This window comes from Marmota monax, unplaced genomic scaffold, assembly GCF_021218885.2.
Source record: "Marmota monax isolate L192 unplaced genomic scaffold, Marmota_monax_Labrador192_F-V1.1 WCK01_AAM20220418_F8-fsc00134, whole genome shotgun sequence".
Classification (NCBI taxonomy): Eukaryota; Metazoa; Chordata; class Mammalia; order Rodentia; family Sciuridae; genus Marmota; species Marmota monax.
The window spans coordinates 4,175,016-4,196,336 of record NW_026692281.1 but is presented as its reverse complement, the minus strand read 5'-3'; the positions used below and the strand labels follow the sequence as shown (position 1 = coordinate 4,196,336).

At 36.8% G+C, this 21,321-nt stretch overlaps 2 protein-coding genes across 9 annotated transcripts in view; one reads left to right on the top strand and one right to left on the bottom strand.

Moving 5' to 3' along the window:
• LOC124090044 (myotubularin-related protein 8) overlaps positions 1-21,321 on the bottom strand; it is a 126,926-nt gene that overhangs the window by 64,178 nt on the left and 41,427 nt on the right. For 4 of the 5 annotated variants that reach the window (XM_046440409.2, XM_046440412.2, XM_046440411.2 and 1 more), the window contains 4 exons: positions 18,906-19,031; positions 17,824-17,873; positions 13,960-14,160; positions 11,242-11,370 (listed from right to left, as the gene is read on the bottom strand). In XM_046440409.2, the coding sequence (XP_046296365.1) occupies positions 11,242-11,370; positions 13,960-14,160; positions 17,824-17,873; positions 18,906-19,031 (506 nt within the window). Of the gene's footprint in view, positions 1-6,648; positions 8,827-11,241; positions 11,371-13,959; positions 14,161-17,823; positions 17,874-18,905; positions 19,032-21,321 lie in introns of those variants that run through there. The other variant, XM_058578272.1, reaches the window with a different exon arrangement.
• The window catches only part of LOC124090048 (uncharacterized), a 112,782-nt gene that overhangs the window by 75,627 nt on the left and 15,834 nt on the right, over positions 1-21,321 (top strand). For 2 of the 4 annotated variants that reach the window (XM_058578275.1, XM_058578276.1), the window contains one exon: positions 4,747-5,900. The exons of 1 other annotated variant lie outside the window; for it this stretch is intronic. In XM_058578275.1, coding sequence (XP_058434258.1) covers positions 4,747-5,749 — 1,003 coding nt within the window. In that variant the 3' untranslated portion in view covers positions 5,750-5,900. Of the gene's footprint in view, positions 1-4,746; positions 6,696-21,321 lie in introns of those variants that run through there. One more of the 4 variants, XR_009226488.1, reaches the window with a different exon arrangement.

Sequence of the window (21,321 nt, the reverse complement as noted above, 5' to 3'; positions counted from 1 at the left end):
ATCTCTGCTGCTTAGATCATGTATATTTAAGGTTAATATTTATTATTCTTGACCTTTTTATCATTTTATATTGTCTCTTTGTCTACAGTAATTTTCTTTTTTATGATGTCTACTGTATCTGATATTAATATGGCCATTCCTGATTTCATTTACATTTTCATGATATATATCTTTCCATCCTCTTACTTTCAATCTACCTATGTCATTATATTTAAAGCAAGTTACTTATAGCAGCATAAAGTGTTTTAATTTTATCCACTCTTCTAATCTTTATCTTTTAATTTGTATATGTGGATCATTTAAATTATATATAACTATGATATTAGAACTTAATAATTCTATATTATTATTTTCTCTATTCATTCTCTTTTCTGTTTTCTTTCCCTGACTTCCTGTAGGTTACTGAAATATATACATATATATATATATATATATATATATATATATATATATATGCATATATATACATATACACACATATATATTATATATATATAATACATATATATATTTATAAATGGACACAATACATTTTTTTATTTATTTATTTTTATGTGGTGCTGAAGATCAAGCCCAGTGCCTCCTATGTGTGAGGCAAGTGCTCTACCACTGAGCCACAATCCCAGCACTGGAATATATATTTTTAAATTTTGTTTTCATTAAAATGTTTTTGAATTTAACTCAGACTTTTTAGTGGTTTCTCTAGGCAGTATAATTTATTTATATATACATACATACACACACACACACACATATATATATATATATATATATATATGTTTATACATACACACACACATGTGTGTGTGTATGAGTGGATTATCACAGTCTACTAGTATTGATATTTTATAAGTTTGAGTGAAGTGTACAAACCCTTCTTCTCTTTACATCCCTTTCTTCTCCTCCATTTAAAATTGTCTTAAATATTTTATCTCTATATATGTAGAGCCATATCATCAATGTTTTACTTTTTGATTCTAATGTTAAATAATTTAGACAATTCAAGAGGAGAAAGTCTATCATACTTACACATTTTTATTCTTTCCATTGTTCCTTCTTCCTTTCTGATGTTTCAAGATTCCTTGTTTTATCATTTCCTTTCTCATTAGAGAAATTTTTTAGGCTTTTCTTTTAGGGTATGTCTGCTACCAATACATTCTTAGTTTACTTTCATCTGAAAATGTATTCATCTTTCTTTCAATCCTGAAGGATATTTTCATCAGTTAAAAATTCTCCATTGATAGTTCTTTTTGTTCAGTGCTTAAAATGAGACCTTCTTTCTGGCTTCCCTGATTTCTGGTGAGAAATCTGTTGTCATTTGAATGGTTTTCCCTTTTAAGGTGTCATTTCTCTGTTGTTGTTTTTGTTGTTTTAATAAGTTTGACTATGATATTTCTTGGTGTGAATTTTGGGTTTATTCTACTTGATAGTAACACATCTTGTTGAATCTATAGGTTTATGTCTTTTACCATATTTGGGATATTTTCAGCCATTACACTTATCCTCCATATCTATAGGTTCTGCATCTGTAAATTCAACCATTTGCTGAACAAAAGTGTAGTTAGACCAAGAGTAGTAGCACATACCTGCAATCCCAGTGGCTCAAGAGGCTGAAGCAGGAGGATGACAAGTCCAAAGAAAGACTTAGCAACTTTGGGAGGCCCTAAGCAACTCAGTGAGACCCTGTCTCAAAATAAAAAGGGCTGGGGATGTGTGGCTCAGTGGTTGAGTATCTCTGGATTCCATCGCTACTATCAAAAACAAATGTAATTAGGCCTATGATGGTTGATCTTTACTGAACATGTACAGATTTTTTGTTAGTATAAAATAATACCGTATAACCATTATTTATATAGCATTTACATTGTATTAGGTATTATAAGATGATTTAAAGTATTCGGGAGACTGTGCACTGGTTATAGGCAAATTCTAGGCCATTTTATGTAAGGGACTTGAGCACTCATGGATTTTGGTTTCCACAGCGGGTAGTGTTTCTGGAATCAATTCCCATTGGATTCTAAGAGATAACTGTATTGCTTTGAGTATTCCCTCAGCACCTCTGTCTTTGCCCACTACTTCCAAGTGTCCAGTGATACCAGGGTTAGTTTGTTTCTTATTGTCCCACTGAGGTTTTGTTTGTTTTTTTTTTTTTCAGTCAGTTTTCTCTTACACTTTTCCCCCTCTTACTCCTATTTTTACTTAAGTTCAAATTCTTTCATTTCTCCCTTCCATTCTGCTATTGATCCTATTGTGTTTTCATTGCTGTTACTGTATTATTCCATTATACGATTTCCATTTGGTTCTTTCATATCTTCAGTTTTTCTTTATTTTTTGGTAGTATTGGTGATTAAACCCTTGGCCTCACACATGCAGGTCAGTACTCTACCACTGATCTATATCCCTAGCCCTTTAAAAAATTTTTTGGAGATAGTTTCACACCAATTTGCCCAGGCTGGCCTCAACTTAAAATATTCCTGCCTTAGTCCCCTGAATAGCTGGGATTATAGTCATGTGCTACCATGCCAGGGTATCTTCAATTTCTTTGCTGAGACTTATAAAAATTTATTTCAAGTAAGTTTGAATTGCTTCTTGAGGAATCTTGAAGATTGCTGTTTAAAATATTTGTCAGATAATTCTAGCATCACTGTCATCTTGTATTGGCATGTACTACCTTTTTCATTCAAGTTGATATTTTCCACATTTTTGTTCTGATGACTGATTTTCACATTAAATAGACATTTGGGGAATGTTGTTAAGAGTCTCTGAATTTTAATTAGATTTTCTGTTTAACCAGGCTTGTTTCCTATGGCCCTCTTCTGGCTTGGGACAACAAAGTAGGAAGTTCCTCCTCATTATAGGTCAGGAGGGAGTATAAGTTGAAGCTCTTCACTTAGCCTATATTGACACTTGAGTTGGGGAGGGCCTCAAAAGTACTACTAAATGGAAGAAAAGTGGCAGGATTCCCACTAGACATATGCTGATAACATCATAAGATGCACAGATATGCCTCATTACCTTTCCCCATGATACCTCCAATGATGCCACAAGGCATGGCCTCATTAATGCTGGGTGGTGGTGAAATTCCTGACTCTCAAAAGGCTTCTTCTGATACTATCCAAGTAGGAAGGGGGACAAATACCATATTCCTATTGAGTGAAAGTAGAAGTCCAGGCTCTCCACATGGTCTCACTAACATTAGAGGAAGGGAAGTGTGGTGAGCCGCTTCTGCCGTTTCTGCAGACTATGGTCGCCATTACAAGATGGCGCTGGCTCCGCTGTGGTCTGTGACAAACAACTCCTTATTTGGGAGAGTTGGCGCATGGTTTTTCACCACCCTATGAGAAAGCTCCACGTGGCAGCTTCGCATTGGGGCTTGAGATGCTTTATTAAGGCTGGGAGGGGCATCCGAGGGAGAGAAGAAGAAATATCAAGGGCCTGAATAAACTGCTGAAAGAAGATTCCTGAGTTGCGTCTTCCTTGCGGGCAAGGGGTCACGACAAGTGGTGCCGAAACCCGGGAACCAGAACTTTCAGCAGTCAGGGGTGGTGTACCGGTTAGTCCCAGGTAAGTGGGATCCGCGACCAAAGCGGGGTTAGTCCCAATAAGTGGGATCCGCGATCAAAGCGGGGTTAGTCCCAGGTAAGTGGGATCCGCGACCAAAGCGGGGCAGCTCCTCTGTAAAGAAAGAGAGAGCATTACATTTTATTGCAGCTGCACTATGTACTTTCGCTTCTACTTTCGCTTTTGTTTTCTGTGTTTCTTTTGTTGTGTCATTTCGCTTTTGTTTTCTGTGTTTCTTTTGTTGTTGTGTCATGGGTGCCACATCTTCAAGTCCGCTTCTCCTGGCCCTAGATGGCCTGTTACGTTCCAAGGGCCTGGAAGTGAAACATAGTACTTTACAGAGATTTTTACAGAAGATAGATATCGCTGCACCGTGGTTTGCATTTTCGGGCAGCCTTACTATACCTAGTTGGGATAAATTAGGCAAAGATCTTGACTTTGCTTCTGAGCAGGGCATATTAGAGGGTGGGGTGATACCCCTTTGGAAAATGGTCCGTAGTTGCCTTACAGATGGTAAATGCCAGGAAGCTGTGAGTGAGGGTCAAGCTATTCTTGAGCAACTGCATGAGGAAAAATCTGAAGGATCATGTAGTGAAGTGGCAGAGAGTATTAAAAGTAACAGTAGTGAGAAGGCAAAAGAGCCTGAAGATAAAAATAGGAGAAGGCTCTACCCAGACTTGACCGAATTAAAAACGCCTGAGAACACAAGCGACTCAGAGAGTTCTGAGGACCTTGATATATTGTTACAACAACTACATAAGATAAAAATGAAAAAGAAGAAAAAGGAGACACAGGGCACGCAGGCCTACTGTAAGAAGGGGAAGGGAGTTAACATCGGTCAACAAAACTCTGAGGAGGAGGAGGTAGAATATCTAGAAGAAGATATGGTGCCGATTGCCCCACCTCCGTATGTGGGGGGGAGCCAAGGTTCCGGGAGATCTTTTCATGCACAAGTTTGGAGGACAGTTAATACAGATATGGGACTTGCATACCCTGTATTTCAGGACAATAACAGGGGAAGATATCATGAGCCTTTAGACTTTAAGATAATTAAAACCTTGGCAGAATCTGTCCGCACTTATGGCATAGATGCCGCTTTCACTCTCACTCAGGTGGAGGGACTTACTAGATTTTGCATGACTCCCTCAGATTGGGCTAATCTAGTCCGCGCTTGTGTTTCCCCAGGGAAATATTAGGAGTCCAAAGTTGGCTGTTTAATGTTTCTGGCAGTACCCAAGACTCGGAGCGAGGTAGGAGGCTTAAAATTACTTCACACAATTCACAATTGTTTAATGCTACATTACCCTCTGCAGCAGTCTGTCTCCAATCTCCGTTCCTGTTTCTTTTGGCTAATGTTACATCACAGGGGATGCTTAATTGTTCTAATATTACCTGTTATTTGTCTGAGTGTTGGAATGGCTCCTGGACTATGGCAATGGTTATGAAAATCCCAACTTTTGTCCCGATCCCGGTTACTGCAGATCCAGAGTCATTTCCTATTGTTGAACTGATTAGAGCCCGTAGAGATTTTGGAATTACGGCAGCTATAGTGAAAGCTGTGGCGGTATCTGCTGCTGCAGCAGTTACAGCTGGAGTAGCCATGGCCAGCCAAGTACAAACTGCTGCCACTATTAATCAGGTTATTCAACAAACATCCACCATACTTGAATCTCAAAGTAGAGTTAATCAACATATTTTATCTGGGATTCTGGCTGCTAATCAAAGGATAGATCTACTTCAAGCTCAAGTTGAGGAATTGTCTGATCTAGTACATTTGGGTTGTATTGATCAACGTGCACATTTATGCATAACCTCTGTCAGATTTAATGATTCCAGGAATGCCTCCCGCATCATTGGCGAATATTTGGCCGGAAATTGGTCCATGGCAGCGGAAGACATGATCCAGTCTCAACTAACCCAGATAGCTGTCTTGAACAGTACCCGTGTCAATCCCGTGACTTTGGGTCAATTCACCGATTGGATATCTTCTGCTTTTTCCTTCTTCAAAGAGTGGGTGGGGGTAGGCATTTTTGGTGCAATGTGTTGCTTCGGTATGTTCCTCTGTTTGTGGTTTCTCTGTCGCCTTAAGGCCCGCAGTGCTCACGATAAGGCTATGATCATACAAGCTCTTGCAGCTTTAGAAAATGGCAACTCACCTCATGTCTGGCTTGCGCATCTTAAACAGTAAACCTTTGACATGGTCGTTACACCCCAAGTTATTATAACATTGCACTGGGATCGACATGACTTTCCTTGTTATTCTCTTAGTGTTGGAAAGCCCTTGCACTCTGCCGGTCTTACTGCCATTGCACGCAGATGGGTTTCCACACTAGTGCTTTTCTATCGCCTTAAAGTCCGTGCCTTTCTTTCAGGGTGCTGTCAACTTGTTTGTCGTTATAAACAGCCACAGTTCAGCCTCAGCTATCTCCCTTCATCCACCATCGTCACGATACAGGATGCGAGGCAAGGCACTGCACTTGAGTGATCCTTGACGTGGACCTCAAGGAGAGCATGTCCTATTGCATGCGGGTTAGACGCGTCCACGCCCCGCCCCATGAAAAAAGGCGTCGGCTGATATGGCCTCAGATCTGGGGAAGGGCCCTCCTTAGGACTGAGCCATACTATGCAGCCACTTCTGCACAGTGGGATAGGACCTCTACTCTCGCCTGTATTGTTTTAAGAAAACAGAAAGGGGGAACTGTGGTGAGCCGCTTCTGCCGTTTCTGCAGACTATGGTCGCCATTACAAGATGGCGCTGGCTCCGCTGTGGTCTGTGACAAACAACTCCTTATTTGGAAGAGTTGGCGCATGGTTTTTCACCACCCTATGAGAAAGCTCCACATGGCAGCTTTGCATTGGGGCTTGAGATGCTTTATTAAGGCTGGGAGGGGCATCCGAGAGAGAGAAGAAGAAATATCAAGGGCCTGAATAAACTGCTGAAAGAAGATTCCTGAGTTGCGTCTTCCTTGCGGGCAAGGGGTCGCGACAGGGAAGTACACACTGGGGATGAAAATCCCAATCCCCATTTGGCCTTCTCTAACACCACCAGTGGGGAGGTACAGGGATATTTAGGTGTTTATTCCAGCTTGATGAGGGCAGAAATATTGACTCCTAATTTGGCCTTTGTGGATTGGTTGGGGTGCCAGTTTTTTTTTTTTTTCTTTCTGTAGGGTATAACAAGAAGACAGCTATTATTGTCTAAGGATTTCTGTCTTAGTAGGCTGTCTCTTTCCTGGTTCTTTAGCTAGACAGAACAGGATTCTTTGGGTTTTCATGCCCTTGGCTTTTCTGTGCTACCACCTTCTTTAGGTCCAAGTCTGGGACATACGAGACAAAAAGAAAACCGTAGAACTTGCCATCATATTGTTTCTTCTGACTTGTGAAGTCTACTCAATTTGCCTCCTTCTATGTGTCTTTTATTGTAGTTTAATATTGGTTTTATGATATACAGGGGTAGTTTACTTAGTGGGAGGAGTAGGGGAAATATATCTATTCCAGTTTTCACTCGATTTAATTTTGATTTCTGAAGAAATGCAGAAGAATTTCTGGTATTACATTTATCAATAATCACATGTAAACTATATCAATTCCCCAACTGGAACCCCCACCTGTAACACCCAAACCCAGTAATAATAATGGTGACAAAAAATATCTATCATTGATAACATTGTTGAAGTAGATAACATTGATAACATCATGGAGTAGAGAACTTCAAAACTCTATCCTTCCACTAAAAGAATGACTAAGCAAGCAAAAACTATAAGAATTACATTTTCCAAAACTCTAGAATCTAATAAAATTTAAAATAATCAGGGGAATGCATAATGAAAGAAGAAGCAACAAAATTTTGGTAAGAGATTGCTAAAACATTTTGATTTATCTCCCTGCTATTCCATAACCCAACTTAGTGGTAACCTTGGGTATGGTGGGCCACTTTGCTTAGGTAAATTTCTGCTGCCAGATGGGCAATATAGACCTTAATCTCAAAAATTGTGATTATATATTTTCAATTGTCTCCTGGCCCGCAAGGATGGGCTCAGGGCCTTGTTTTTTGTTTTGTCCACCTTGGAAATGTCTTACAGAGTTAGCATAGTAGCCTGTATGATATTTGTTGACAGTATACCAGTGACAGCCACCTGATGATAGATGGGACAATCAGCAGAGAATGAAAATCCTGAAAAGGAAGCAACTAGGGAAGGAGATAGATAGGAGAATAAGGGCTTTGAAAAGCTCCTGCATATATCAGAGAATATAGAAGTCTAAGCACTTGCTCAGGGCTGAACACATACTCAAAAATATTTAAGACACTAATCTTTCATCTGTGGCTGATTTTTAGGTTATATACAAGCAGAAAATGAAGACCAAGGCAGAGTTATGAATGGTGTGGCTAAGCATTGAAGGTGTACACCAACATAAAGCCAATCCACAAAAACTGGGAAATATTTTTGGGAGACACAAATGGAATTATCTGTTATATTACTAGCTGACCAGTAAGCTAGTACAAAAGAGAATTCAGTAAATATACAGGACAAAGGATACATAAAAAAATAAAGGCATTGTGTCCACCTACAACTAAAAATATATTTTTAAAAAGCTACTAAACCAACAATTGCACCCTCAACCCAACAAACAGCAACAAAAACTTCACTAGAATCCCTTTAGTTTCCAAGTGAGAATCTGATTACCAGGATTACTACATTATAATATTCAATTGATCTGTTGTTTGATAAAGTTTTAAGAGTTGCTAGAAAGAAACAAAAGTATTGCCCATTCATAGGGAAAAAACAAATTAGTAGAAACTCTTCATAATAATGGTCTTAAACAGTTTCTACTAATTTGATTGGTAAAATAGGCTTTAAAAATACATGATCCAAATTAATGTTGTTTTCACTAGACTCCCTTTTGATTCAAAGTGAGAAAATTAAATGGATAGGAACATATATGCCATGAAAATAGTAACCAAAATAGTTGGTGTGTTTTTACTAAGGACAAATGAGTCTTTTAAGTCAAATATTGTTACAAAATGGAAACTTCAATATCCCATTTTCTATTTCCTTTTGTTTTTTTGGTACTAGAGATTGAGCCCAGAAGCACTTTACCACGAGCTACACCCCAATCCCTTTATTATTATTTTTTTTAGCAGAGTCTAAGTTGCTTAGGGCTTTGCTAAGTTGGTGATACTGGCCTCAATTTGTGATCCTCCTGCTTCAGCCTCCCTAGCCACTGGGATTACAGGTGTGTGCCACAACACCCGTCTTCCATTTTCTATAAAGAATAGAAAAAACTAGACAGATCAATAAGAAACAGAGACTTGAACAACATTATAAATCAAGCATACCTAAAGATATATGTAGAACACTCTATCCAATAATTAGAGAATAGTCATTTTCCTCAAATCATACACATTATTGTCAGAAGACACATCATTCTTCAGTTCAGAACATATATTAGGCCACAGAACATGACTGAATAAATTCAAAAACTTTGAAATAATAAAAATACATTCTCTAACTACAATGGAATAAATTAGAAATCAGTAACAAAACTGGAAAATTCAAATATATGAAAATTAAACAATACATTGTTAAACAACTATTGGATCAAAGAATATGTTGTGAGGGAATCCAAAAATACTTTTAGATGAATGAAAATAAAAATACAACATACCAAAACATGGGATTCAGAGAAAGCAGTGCTAAAAGGGATATTTATTGCTATACATGAAATTAATAGTTTTCAAATTTAATTTTTACTTGCACTTCAAATCAATAACATTACACATTAACAACAGAGAAATAGATGAGCAAATAAAACCCAAAACTAGAAAATGAAAGAAATAATAAATATTAGAACAAAGATACATGAAATAATGAATAGAAAAACTGTAGATCAATAAAACCAAAGTTGGGTCTTTGAAAAGATCGACATAAGTAACAATTTTTAAGCTAAAATGATTTTTAAAAGGAGAAACAGAAGTCAACCAAAAATTAAACTGGGGATATTATTCCTTATCATACAGAAATAAAGATGAGAAGAGGATACTATGAATAATTTTATGTCAAAATTAAACAGATGAAATAAATAAATTTCTAGAAAAACATAACTGCCGAAAAGTGATCTAAGAAGAAATAAGAAATCTGAACAGATCTAGAAGTAGAGGCATTAATTAGGAAACAAAAACATCCCAAGAAACAAATTCACTGGTGAATTCTAAGAAATATTTAAAGAATAAATTTTAAGGCTTTAATTTTAAAACTCCCTAATTCATTCTACAAGACTAGCGTTATTCTGACACTAAAGCTAAAGAAATCACAAGAAAACAAAACTTCAGATCAATGTTCTTTATGAATATACATGCAAAAATTCTCAACAGCATACTAGGCAACCAAATGGAGCACCATATTAAGAGGATTATACACCACGAGTAAGTGATATTTACCCCAGGAAAGCAAAGGCAGTTCAGCACAATGAAAATCAAACAATATAACATACCACATTAATAGCAATAAGAGGAAAACACATAATCATCTCAATTGGTACAGGACAAATATCTGACATACTCTAGCATCCTTTCTTCATGAAAGCACTCAACAAACTAAGTACAGAAGGGGATGTGCTAAACATGGAGAGGGTGTTTGTGAAAAACCTAGAGTTAACTTCACTCAACGGAGAAACACTAAAGGTTAGGAATAGGACAAGGATACCTGCTTATACTACTTTTATGCAACACTACGTTGGAAGTTCTAGCCAGAATAATTAGTTAAGAAAAGGAAATACATCCAAATTTCAAAGAAAGTAAATCCATCTCTATTCAGAAATGATAAAAAGTTTATATACTATAAAATACTAAATAACCTCCAAAATAAGTTATTATAGCTAATAAATGTATTCTCCTCCTCTCAGTTTGTGAGCACTTCAGCCTGTTGAGGCTTTGGAAAAATATAACACATACTACCAGCACTATTTCTTTCATTTTTTTCTTTGTTGTAGAAAAGGATGGGAAAGGAAAAATAGAAGATACATGGAAAGACTAAAGAAATAAAACAATCTGCATCCCTGACTGGTTACATTCCTATACGTCAATTATTATTTCTCTTTTATTTTCCCCAAGCACATGCTATGGTTTGAATAAGTGCTCCCTCAAACGTCCATGTCTTGGAAGCTTGATGCCCAGGGTGGTATTGTGAGGCTGTGGAACTTTTAGGAGGTGGGGCCTAGTGAGATATCTGTAGGTTATTGGATGTATAGTCTAGAAGGGGATTATGGGACCCTGGTTTCTTCTTCCTCTTTCATTGCTCTGCTTCCTGGTTTATGTGGTGAGCAGTTTGCTCTGCCTTGATGTACTGCCCTCTCCAGAGAACCAAAGCAATGTGGCACTTGATTTTGGACTAAAACATCCAGAACCATGAATCAATATAAACCTTTTATCTTTACAAGTTAATTGCTTCAGGTATGTCATTATAGAAATAAGAAGCTAATTAATACAGCAACTAATAGCACAGACCAAAAAAACAAACAGGATTGAGCTCTTATAAGAGGTGGCAAAGAATAAATCATATTGGGACAGATTGTCCTATTCCATAGCCAGGCTTGTGAAAATGATGGCAGCTATCTAAGGACAGGCAAGGCAGCTAAGACCCCAGGGCCTGCTAAAATAATAGAGGGAACTTAAAAACTTACTGAATGTTGTAGGGCACAGTACTAGGATTGAGCACTCCATATACAGTGAAACCTTTATAGAGGGGATTCCTGAAGTCTGGTTTCCTCTGAACCAAGAAAGGCCACACAGAATGTGTTTTCTCATAGACTCTGTTAGAAAAGAAAAACAAGCCAAAAAATTACAAACAATAAGCAAGTAATCTCAACAGTACTGCTGAACTTTATATTTAGTCAAATATTACTAATAAGTAGCCCAACTCAAGAAAGAAGGAAAACTGAAATAAGTGGCTAATGAATGTTGGTAGAGGAACAGATTTCTGGGCTCCAATTTATCCATCTTTAAAATGAATAAAATGTTAGTAAGAGTTCCAAATTAGATAGCAAGAGTTCTAAGTCCAGTGTTTGCTGTGGATGTGGCTACATGATCTTAGAAAATTTCCTAGCTGTTTCTGGGCCTGTTTCCTTGTCTGTTCAATGTTGCCTCTAGCATGTCTTCCAAATCTAGGATTCTATGAAATGATGACCTTTACAGTTTTAAAAATATTGGATTTGGGGTTGGATATAACTCAGTTGGTAGAGTGCTTGCCTAGCATGCACAAGGCCCTGGGTTCAATCCCCAGCACCACAAAAAATATTGGATTTTTTAAAACGTCTTGTATTTTAAGAAATGGAAATCCTAGATGGAATATTTATGGTTCGCCCATGTTTCCAGTTTCTTCTCCCTTCAGAAGGTTAAAGACAGTGAAAGACAATTGGCAGTTTATGCTAGCAAATATTTTTGAGTTATCCCAGGTAGGTAAACAAAGATTGTGGTATTTATATGGCAAGACTGATTCTTCTACTTTAATTAGGACTGCAAGTAACCTGATCAACCAATAAGGAAGTTCCTTATTTAACACTTCAAAATACATGGGATCCACTGGTTCCAATGAGATCTGTATGTAACCATACATGGAAAGGTCATTTGTACACACTGTGTTGAAGAAAGCTGGAGGAGGCGAATGAAGAAGAGTACTATAGGTGGTAGTACCTAAAATTGTGGTCCTGTAACTTTTACAACCCACAGACCATTTCAGTCAGGCTAAAGGCCCTTTATATCCATCTTCCTTATCTGTCACTGGTTAAAAACAACAACAAATCTTCCAGAGTTAAGGTAACTAATATTTATTATTACCTATGTGTCAAATTACTGTTCCAGACTATTTATCCAAAATACTTCCTTAAATCTTTATAATAAAATCCTGTGAGGTGTTTAGTTCTAAATTACTAATATAAGATAAAAAATTAATTAGCCTAAGCTCACATAGCTAATAGGTGACAGATTCAAAGTTTGTATTTTGGACTACCTTATTCTAACTAAGGCTTATGCTTTTCCTTTCATGAGTGAATGACAGTTCTGCTTATTTTAAGCAATCAGTATTTTAACATATATTAAAATGTTCAACTTTTCTACTTTAACATTGAGATTCAGAATTGTGTGGGAAATGGTTCCAGATATATTAATCTCATTTTAAGAAGGGAAAAAATTATGGAAAAAATGGACAGCCAGTTGGTAGAAAGAACAGGTGTAAAATCATTTGGGGAGAGAGTGAGTGACAAAGGTCTTGTGGCAAAACAGAGTGAGGAGGGAGATAGATAGGTATGTATGTATGCAAGGAAGCATCTAAGTAAATACACGTTAAAGCAGAAAGCTTCATTGCTGTTCTCTATGTTGTCAAGAAAAATAATGGAATCATGGAGAGCAGATGCCATCTAGGCAATGTCATGAAAGGGCCCAAGAACCTGAGCTGTTAACGCAGCCAATAGTTGTGAAATGTTTTCTCTGCCTCTAAAATAAGAAGAGTGATGCTCAGAGGTGCTCCACACCTTGTGAATCTCATAAACTATTTATGTTTTCTACATCATGGGGATGTTGGTTCAAGCCAGGGTGACAAAGTTAAACTGACTACAAGAACTGGACAGATAACATTACAAGTAGGCTAGGATTGAACAATAGGGAGTGGCAAGAACTGTAGCCAATGAGAATTTGTCCCATTCAAAGGCAGGAGCTGCTATTTAGCTCTAGTTAATTATTGATATAAGAGAATATAGGACCAGTGTTGACAGAGTTCCTGGTTTTTCAGAATATTTTGGTAAAACAGCTTATCTATTTTTTAAAAAATCCTAAATTAACTGGATTTGATGTTAAATTCTCTAACACTTAAACATTGGCAACTGAATTCACATTTTAAATACTCACAGACTAAACAAACCACAACTGTTGGGCTGGGCTGGGTCTATGAGCTGTCAGTTTGTGATCTCTGATACAAGTGAAAAGGATTGTGGGTAATGACCATTCATACCTCAATGATTGATTCTATGTTTTTAATTTTTATTGGTGCATTATAATTATACATAATAGCAGGATTCATTATGTCATATTCATGTATGCACACAATTTGATAAATCTCATTTCCCAGTACCTTCCCTTCACCATCCCTGATCCTATAGCAGCCCTTGTATATTCCCTATTTTATTGGCTCCTCCTGATTGCCCTGGAAAGTAGGCATTATGATCTCTATTTTACAGATGAGGAGTCTGAGGTTCCAAGAGATCCCTGTGCAAACATTGAGTGCTTTATGATTCAAAAGCTCTTTTCATTATTGTTATCTCCTCCCATTTCCCTGAATGCTGTCTAAAATTCAGAGTGGTGAGTGCATTCTTCTCTCTATTCAGTGTTTTCTCACGAAATGAATTCACCTTAGATCTTCCCGATCCTTTTGGCAGTTTCCAAGGAAGTTTCCAAATTGGCAGGAGAAAACATGGTCATGGATCTCCAGCAGAAAGCTTTCATTAAATTCAAAGGCACAGGGAAACTGTTCCATTAATTGCCAAATACAGTCTAGGAACTGGGTGAAGATAGGGGACACTTCTTTAGAGTCCCCATCCAGGTGGCCACACCTGAGAAATGCAAATCATGGTAAAGAAAGATACTGGTTAGCATCAGGGGATTAAACTGTCTGTAGAAGGCTATAAAAAGTTCACTTTGTGTCTCTGCTGGCATTGGAAAGAAAATATCTCAAGTCAAAGTGCCATCCAGAATCTCAAAACCAGTTAATCATAGTAAGCCCCTTAGCCACTGGTGTCCTTCATTATTCTCTAGACTTTAAGACCGTTTGGTCATTTGTCTGCTTTCTCTTATACTCTCTCTCCAACAGGACTTTCTGCAATGATGGAAATTTTCTACAGTAGTAATGTCAATACTAGAGTCACTGTGATGTCATTAGTTTAACTGAGAAAATGAATTTTTAATTGTATTAAATTTAAATTAATTTAAATTTAAACAGCTATGTTTAGCTTAATGTGAGCAAGGACCACACCAAATTGTTCACTGCACAGTGCCTGGCACAAAATAGATAATGAAAATTATTAAATTTGCGAATGAAATTTCATCTCAGAACTGAGTAATGTTTTCTCCCTCATAATATCCTCTTTACCAACTCTACAATCTACAGGAAATCCTATCCCACTGGAAATCAACATGTCATCCTCAGCCTGTATGCTGAATGTTCTCTGCTTTCTGATATAACTGCAACCTGACTCACCAAGGACACCACCTCTTCTTGGGCCCCAAATCAATGATGAGTACTAATCGTTCCAATTTTCCACATATCCTAATCCTAAAATAGGGCGGAAGTGCAATCAATCTTCTCCTTGCTCATATTGCTGCTTTCAAACTACTACTCATTTCACATTATTTAAAAAAAAATACATTCACACACCACTAATCCCAGTGGATCCTGGATATAAACAACTTGGTTGGTCATAAAGGCATTCACAGTGGAATACTGATTTGTTTCACATTTTTAAAAAAATTCTTCGTAGTGTCTTCCACATGTTTATCAATAAATACTTACTGGGAGTTAAAAAAATACTTCCAACATGGGTCATACTGTTTAGATTATTACCTTCCCTTTCCTCAATATTGTCTTTTACCAATATTATCTGAAGATTTTCACTCCTGTTTTACATATTTCTCTTTGGTGCTGTTGAACATGACAACACTGGCTAAACTGAAAGTTTCCTTAACTAACGGAAATATAATTATCTTCACCGATCTTCACCTCTGTTCCACATCAGCATCCTGAGTCCATGGCTGTAGTTTGGTTCTTGAAACCACCCAGAAGTTCTTACCCCACCTCTGAAATTTTAATCTAAATAAATTACTCTGGAAAACATATACATTCCCAAACATACTTTTTTTTAACCTCCTCTAGCCCTTATCAAAAAAGGTCTCTCCACCAGCCAGATCCTTATTGGCTTCCCTTTGTTCCTTATCCAACCTAGACTTCATTGTATGTCCCAACAACTATTGTCTCCCCATTTTCTTCAATTTTTTTGGTCTTTTTGTCATTATTCATCAAAACTCAATCACATATCAGCCTAAAAAGCTAGCTTCTCTTCTCTTACATCCTAATACTTAAAGAAGCTATAAAATCATATAAATTCATCCCATTCAAAATTAAATCTCCACATTAAGTCAAGACTCAAATGTTCCCAAATAATAATTGTCCTGAAAACAATTTTCTCATCATCCTTAAAGCTCTTGAAAGTTTTAAGCTACCTTCTTAAACCTCTAACCCATTTCACATCTTCTTTTACCCTAGATCTATGGTTTACTACAAAAGATCAAGTTCATTAAGTTCAAAATGTCTAACAAGTGTCCCTGACACATTCATTCTCCTCCTGTATTTCCATCCAGTCTCCATGGAAGAGGTAGGTCCTTAGTTATAGTTCTAGTTAATCTTTTCATTTGGACCGGAGCTTTCGCCTCTTCCCAACTCCTTAGAAGTCTTAACTACCAAAAATGCATCATCTCTTAAATCTTCAACCTTATCTTCTTTAATATTTATTTATTCTCTACAAAGAATATTGCTCAAATCTCTCCTGCCTTTAAATACCCAAATACTCAACCTCATAACCTATCTAGGCACAATCCGTTCTCATCCGCCCCCTTTGGGAACTTGATTCTTAGGAAGAGAATTATACATTCACATTCTACTTCTCTATTGCTTATTCATGCCTCTTTTCACTGTTTTTTGGCTTTTGCTTCCACCACTTTACTCAACTGGTTATCACTAAGGATCATTCAAACCCACATATTGCAAAATTGTCATATTGCCTTACTGGGTTATACTGGGTTATGTGACACTGCTGACTACTCATGGGAGTTCTCCTCTCATTTTTTTCTTTTGTTTCCTTAGATTTATTCTTACCTCTCCAACAACTCTTTCAGTCACCTTCATGGGATTCTTTTTTCAATAAATCTTCAAGTGTATCATCCAAGGCTTTGTCCTATCACTTGGTTATTCTACAGACAACTTTTTGAGCGATCTTATCTGAAGCCATAGCCCAAAATGCCATTCACAAGCAGATTAACTCTCAAATCTCTAATCCTCTCTGTCAAATCCAGAACTAGGAAATTCTGAATTAGTACTGAGGAGTCTGCTTAGTGGACATGTCTTAGATGCTCCATGCCAAATAGGTCCTAAATTCAAAACACCTTTTCCCCAATACTTGCCCTGTATTGTTCTACATTTTCTCAGTAAACCCAGCAAACTAAGGCTTAAAAACTTGCAAGTTCTGCTAACCTTTTTCTTTCATTTCCTGATTCTTTCTATAAGTTCTACTTCCCAAATATCCTTGTATCTGTCGTAGTGGCCTCTGTCTTTTTATTTTGGGCCTTCATAAATTGTGATAAATCTCTAATTCATCCCCTTACCTCCAATCTCAATTTTCTATACCATTTCCCTGTTCAAAGTTCTCCAGTATAGCTTTACTATGTAGAGAAAAATATTCAAAACTTTTAGGGAAGAAAGGAGGAAGGAAGGAATGGAGGGAGGGAGGAGGGAAGAAGGAAGGAGCAAAAAACAGGGCCTTGAAGATCACCTCCTTCCTAGCCTCCCTTTACTAGATTCATTGCCTCTATTCTCCCCCTCTGTACTTTATGATCTAGTAACACTGGATCACTTGCAGTTCCTCAAATAAACCATTCTATTTAATGCCTTTATGGTTTCACACACATCAATTCTGGAATGTTTTCCTCTTTCTATCTAACACCTACTACTTTAAAGCTCAGTTTATATGCACTATTCCAGGAAGCCACCTTTACACCAGAATAGATAACATTCCTTTATGCTTTTCTCTGACCTCTTTACGTAGAGTTAAGCACTTTTCTCTGTGGCCCATGAAAGCTTTTCTTTCCTTTTTTTTTTTTTTTTTTGTTTTTAATTTTTTTTATTGGTTGTTCAAAACATTATAAAGCTCTTGACATATCATATTTCATACATTAGATTCAAGTTGGTTATGAACTCCCAATTTTTTCCTAAAATATTTAACAATTGAATATAATTACTTGTATTCCTTCAAAACAGAGATGATATTCTGATCACCTTTGTAGACTTAATACCCTGAAATACTTTTTTCTTGATGAAAGACATTTAGGGTCATGTTCAAATTTCTGTTTCTTCCTACACAATACCAAATTGGTAAATCTGGATTTTATTAAATCTTACCCAAATGAACTCTTCACACATCCCTCCTTCAAAATAAAGATATTTTTACCTTTGTGAGAACTTGTGGCCCATAGATATCCATTCCTTCTCTATTAGAATCTTCATTTTTATACAAAAAGAAGATTTTTGCATTAGGAAAATCATAAAATAACAATACACACAAGAATATCAAAACATTTTGCTGAAATGAATGAGTTGATAAGAAAATAAAGTTAATTTCCAAAATGATAAGTATGTAACTTTGATTACAACTATAGGCATATATATAGGTTGCCTTCAAACTTCATATGCACTCAGGAGAAATTACATTGGATTTGTATCTAGTGTCACTTTTTTTGGCCTTTACGTGACACCATAATTAAATGTAATCATGTGCTTATGCACAATGTTAAACTCAACCCATAAAAAATAAGAATCCAAAGGCAGAATTTGAGTTTGTACTAAGAATGAAATAATTTTCAAAGGTTAAAAGAAAATTCTAGGCTAGGAGTGGTGGTACATGCCTGTAATCCCAGTTATGCAGAAGACTGAGGAAGGAGGATCATAATTTGGAGACCAACCTTAGCAACTTAATGAAATCCTGTCTCAAAATAGAAAATAAAAAGGGGTGGGGATATAGCACAGTGGTAAAGCACCCCTAGATTCAATCCCTAGTACTACATATACACACATGCAAAAAAGAAAAAAAAAAACTAAAGAAATGAGGATAAACCATGATTATCAGTTCTTTTTTTTAGGAAGATCAACAAAGTAGCATTGGCTTCAACACAAGAAAATAACCATGAGTCTGATGTTCACATAGATATGTTACAGAGGATGACCTTATTAGGCAGTCCATTTTACTGTTAACCATTCAGCTTTACAAACTTTCTGAGCCTTTCCTATACTTTATAACAGCCTGTTGTATACAACTTAACTTCTAATGGGTAATGAAGTACATTAAATGTACAACAGAAAGTATACAGACTATATATGCTTTGTTTAGAGTAGCTAAACTAAAATATAGCTTTTTTTTATAGATTTAAAGCTCATTCTTGTAAAAAAATGGGACAAGTTAGTTGAGAGTTCTTTTATTAATTTATTCACAAACCGCTACTGACACAAAGTAAAATGCAATCACTGCTCTCTTACCATGAGTCCTTTGAATGTCCTATAAAATGGATCTAGAAGAATGCTGGCCACAGAGCAGACTTGTGCTGTGCGGTCCCACCCATCAGAACAATGGACTAAAACATTGGCCTTTTCTACTTTTACTGCCTGTGAAAACAGGGCAAAAAAAAAAAATACAATAAACCACCTTTGCTTAGCATGCTGGACTAATAATAGGGCTGTCAATACTGTCCTGATAGCACAGAGACATTTATCTAACTGGGTTACATTAATTTCTTTACATAATATCAGAATCCTTTAGGGGGAATGAAAGAAAGAGTATATATATGAGAAGAAGGAAAGCTTACATAATAGGAAAATAAAATAAGAAAACAATACCTAATATGGGATAAAAGAAAAACAAGGGAAAACCTAAGTCCATAAAAATAAGTATCAATTCTCAGAGGAAGAGTGGGTAGAAGGAGAAATTCATGCTCAAAAACACAGGACAAATCCACATCCCAGTCCCAGATCTAATAAAGATTTCCTATAGCTATCTAGTCTTACTAACAAACCCTCCCAACTTAAGATAGAAGAGCTTGCCTGCCTTAGCTTGGTTTCTTTCCAATCAGAATAATGTAAAGACCTGAGCAATTTTGGCAATGGCAGATTTTGATTATTCATTTACTAATTCTAAGGCTTAATTATGCAACTGCATGTGCCAGGTAAGTACTATGTATTAGAGATACAAATATGATAATCAATTTCTACCTTTGAGGAGCCCACAAACTAGTCACAGTGCCCAAAGGTAAATAATTATAAGACACAGGAAAAACAACTGCTAGAGTGTAATGTGTGGTAAATATGTCCTTTTGCAGGAGCTGGGGGAACTTGAGCCTCAAAGAAAGAGTAGGACATCCTTAGGTGAAGAAGGAAAAATATACTAATTAATTCACGTATTCATTCATTTGCATATATATGTCAGTCACTGCTCAACGTACAAGAGACACTACAGTGTGCACTAGGAATGCAAAGGAGACAAACTCTAGAACAAATTATTGCGAACGGGTGATAAATAAAACAAAATTCCATGACAGGTACAACAAAAGCACAAAAGATAAACAAAGAGAACAGATAACTAAAATGGATGTTTTCAGTTGAATAGGCATTTGCCAGACTGACTACAAGGAAAGGACATTCCATCAGGGTAAAAAAATGACAGCAAATACGTATGCAAGGAGGCATGACATAGGTTAGGAACTCTTAAATAGCTGGTTACCATTAAGTTTGGGCTGGGAGTGAGGGAAAGATGAGAAACAGAGCTGGCCAAGAGGACAAGGATAAGATGAACAAATATGCATTTTATCTGGTGGCAAGAGGGAAACTATAAGGTTATGAAAGCAAAGAAGTATCATAATCAGATGTGCACTTTAAAAAGATCATTGTGGTAGCAGCAAGGAAAATGGCTTGGTAGAACACAAATTTGGATATAGGAAAAACAGTCGAGGAGCTGCTAAATGAAAGGACCATGAGTTCCTGAAGTTAAAAAAAAAAAAAAGAAGTAGCAGTGGGGCTTAAAAGGAGAAGGATGGAAAGTATAAAAATTTAACAGGATATACTGAGAAAATGAATATGAGATGAAGAAGGAAAAGTCAAAGATAACTCTAAAATGTACAGCTTAGTAACTAGATGGATAGCAGTACCATCATTCTATAAAATACATATATGTTAGAAGTTAGTTTTAGAGAGTAGTGAGGGTAAGTGAGATTTCAGTTTGGGCTATGGTGAGTCTGAGGTAGCAGAGAGAGAGAGAGAGAGAGAGAGAGAGAGAGGGAGAGAGAACGAGAAAGCGCCAATGGAGAGTACAGGGGACAACTGGATATTTAGGTCTGGAGTTGAGGAGAGGGAAGGATCTAAGCCAGAGTGTAGAACTGACCACTGTCTCAATTGATATGGTAATAGGAATTGTGTACATAGCTACTACTGTCCGGGTAAGGACCAAAAGTAAGAAAAGAAAAAAAAAAGCAGCAATGTTTAAAGGGCAAGAAGAGGAAGAATGGCTATGATTGGAGTTAGCCTGTACAGAAACAGCCTGAAAGGTATTAAGAGCAGGAAGGAATGGCTGGATTAAAGCCAAAAAAAGAGTTGGGGGTCGTCAAAAGTATAAATGTGACAGAGGTCAAAATAGAATGAAGATTTAAATTTGATAAGTGAAGAGTCATTAGTATCCCTAGCAAGAATAATAGTAATGGCATAGAAATTGGATCTTAGTGAGCTGAAAGATGAAAAAAGGTGAAGAAGTATTCATAGGGAAGGCTAACTGTTTTCAAAATGGCTCTAAGAGGAAAGAGGGTACATTCTGGATCTAAAGTGTCCCCCAAAGGCCTATGTATTGAAGATTTGGTCCCAAGCCTGCGATGCTATTGGGAGGTGGGGCCTAATGGATGGAAATTAGGTC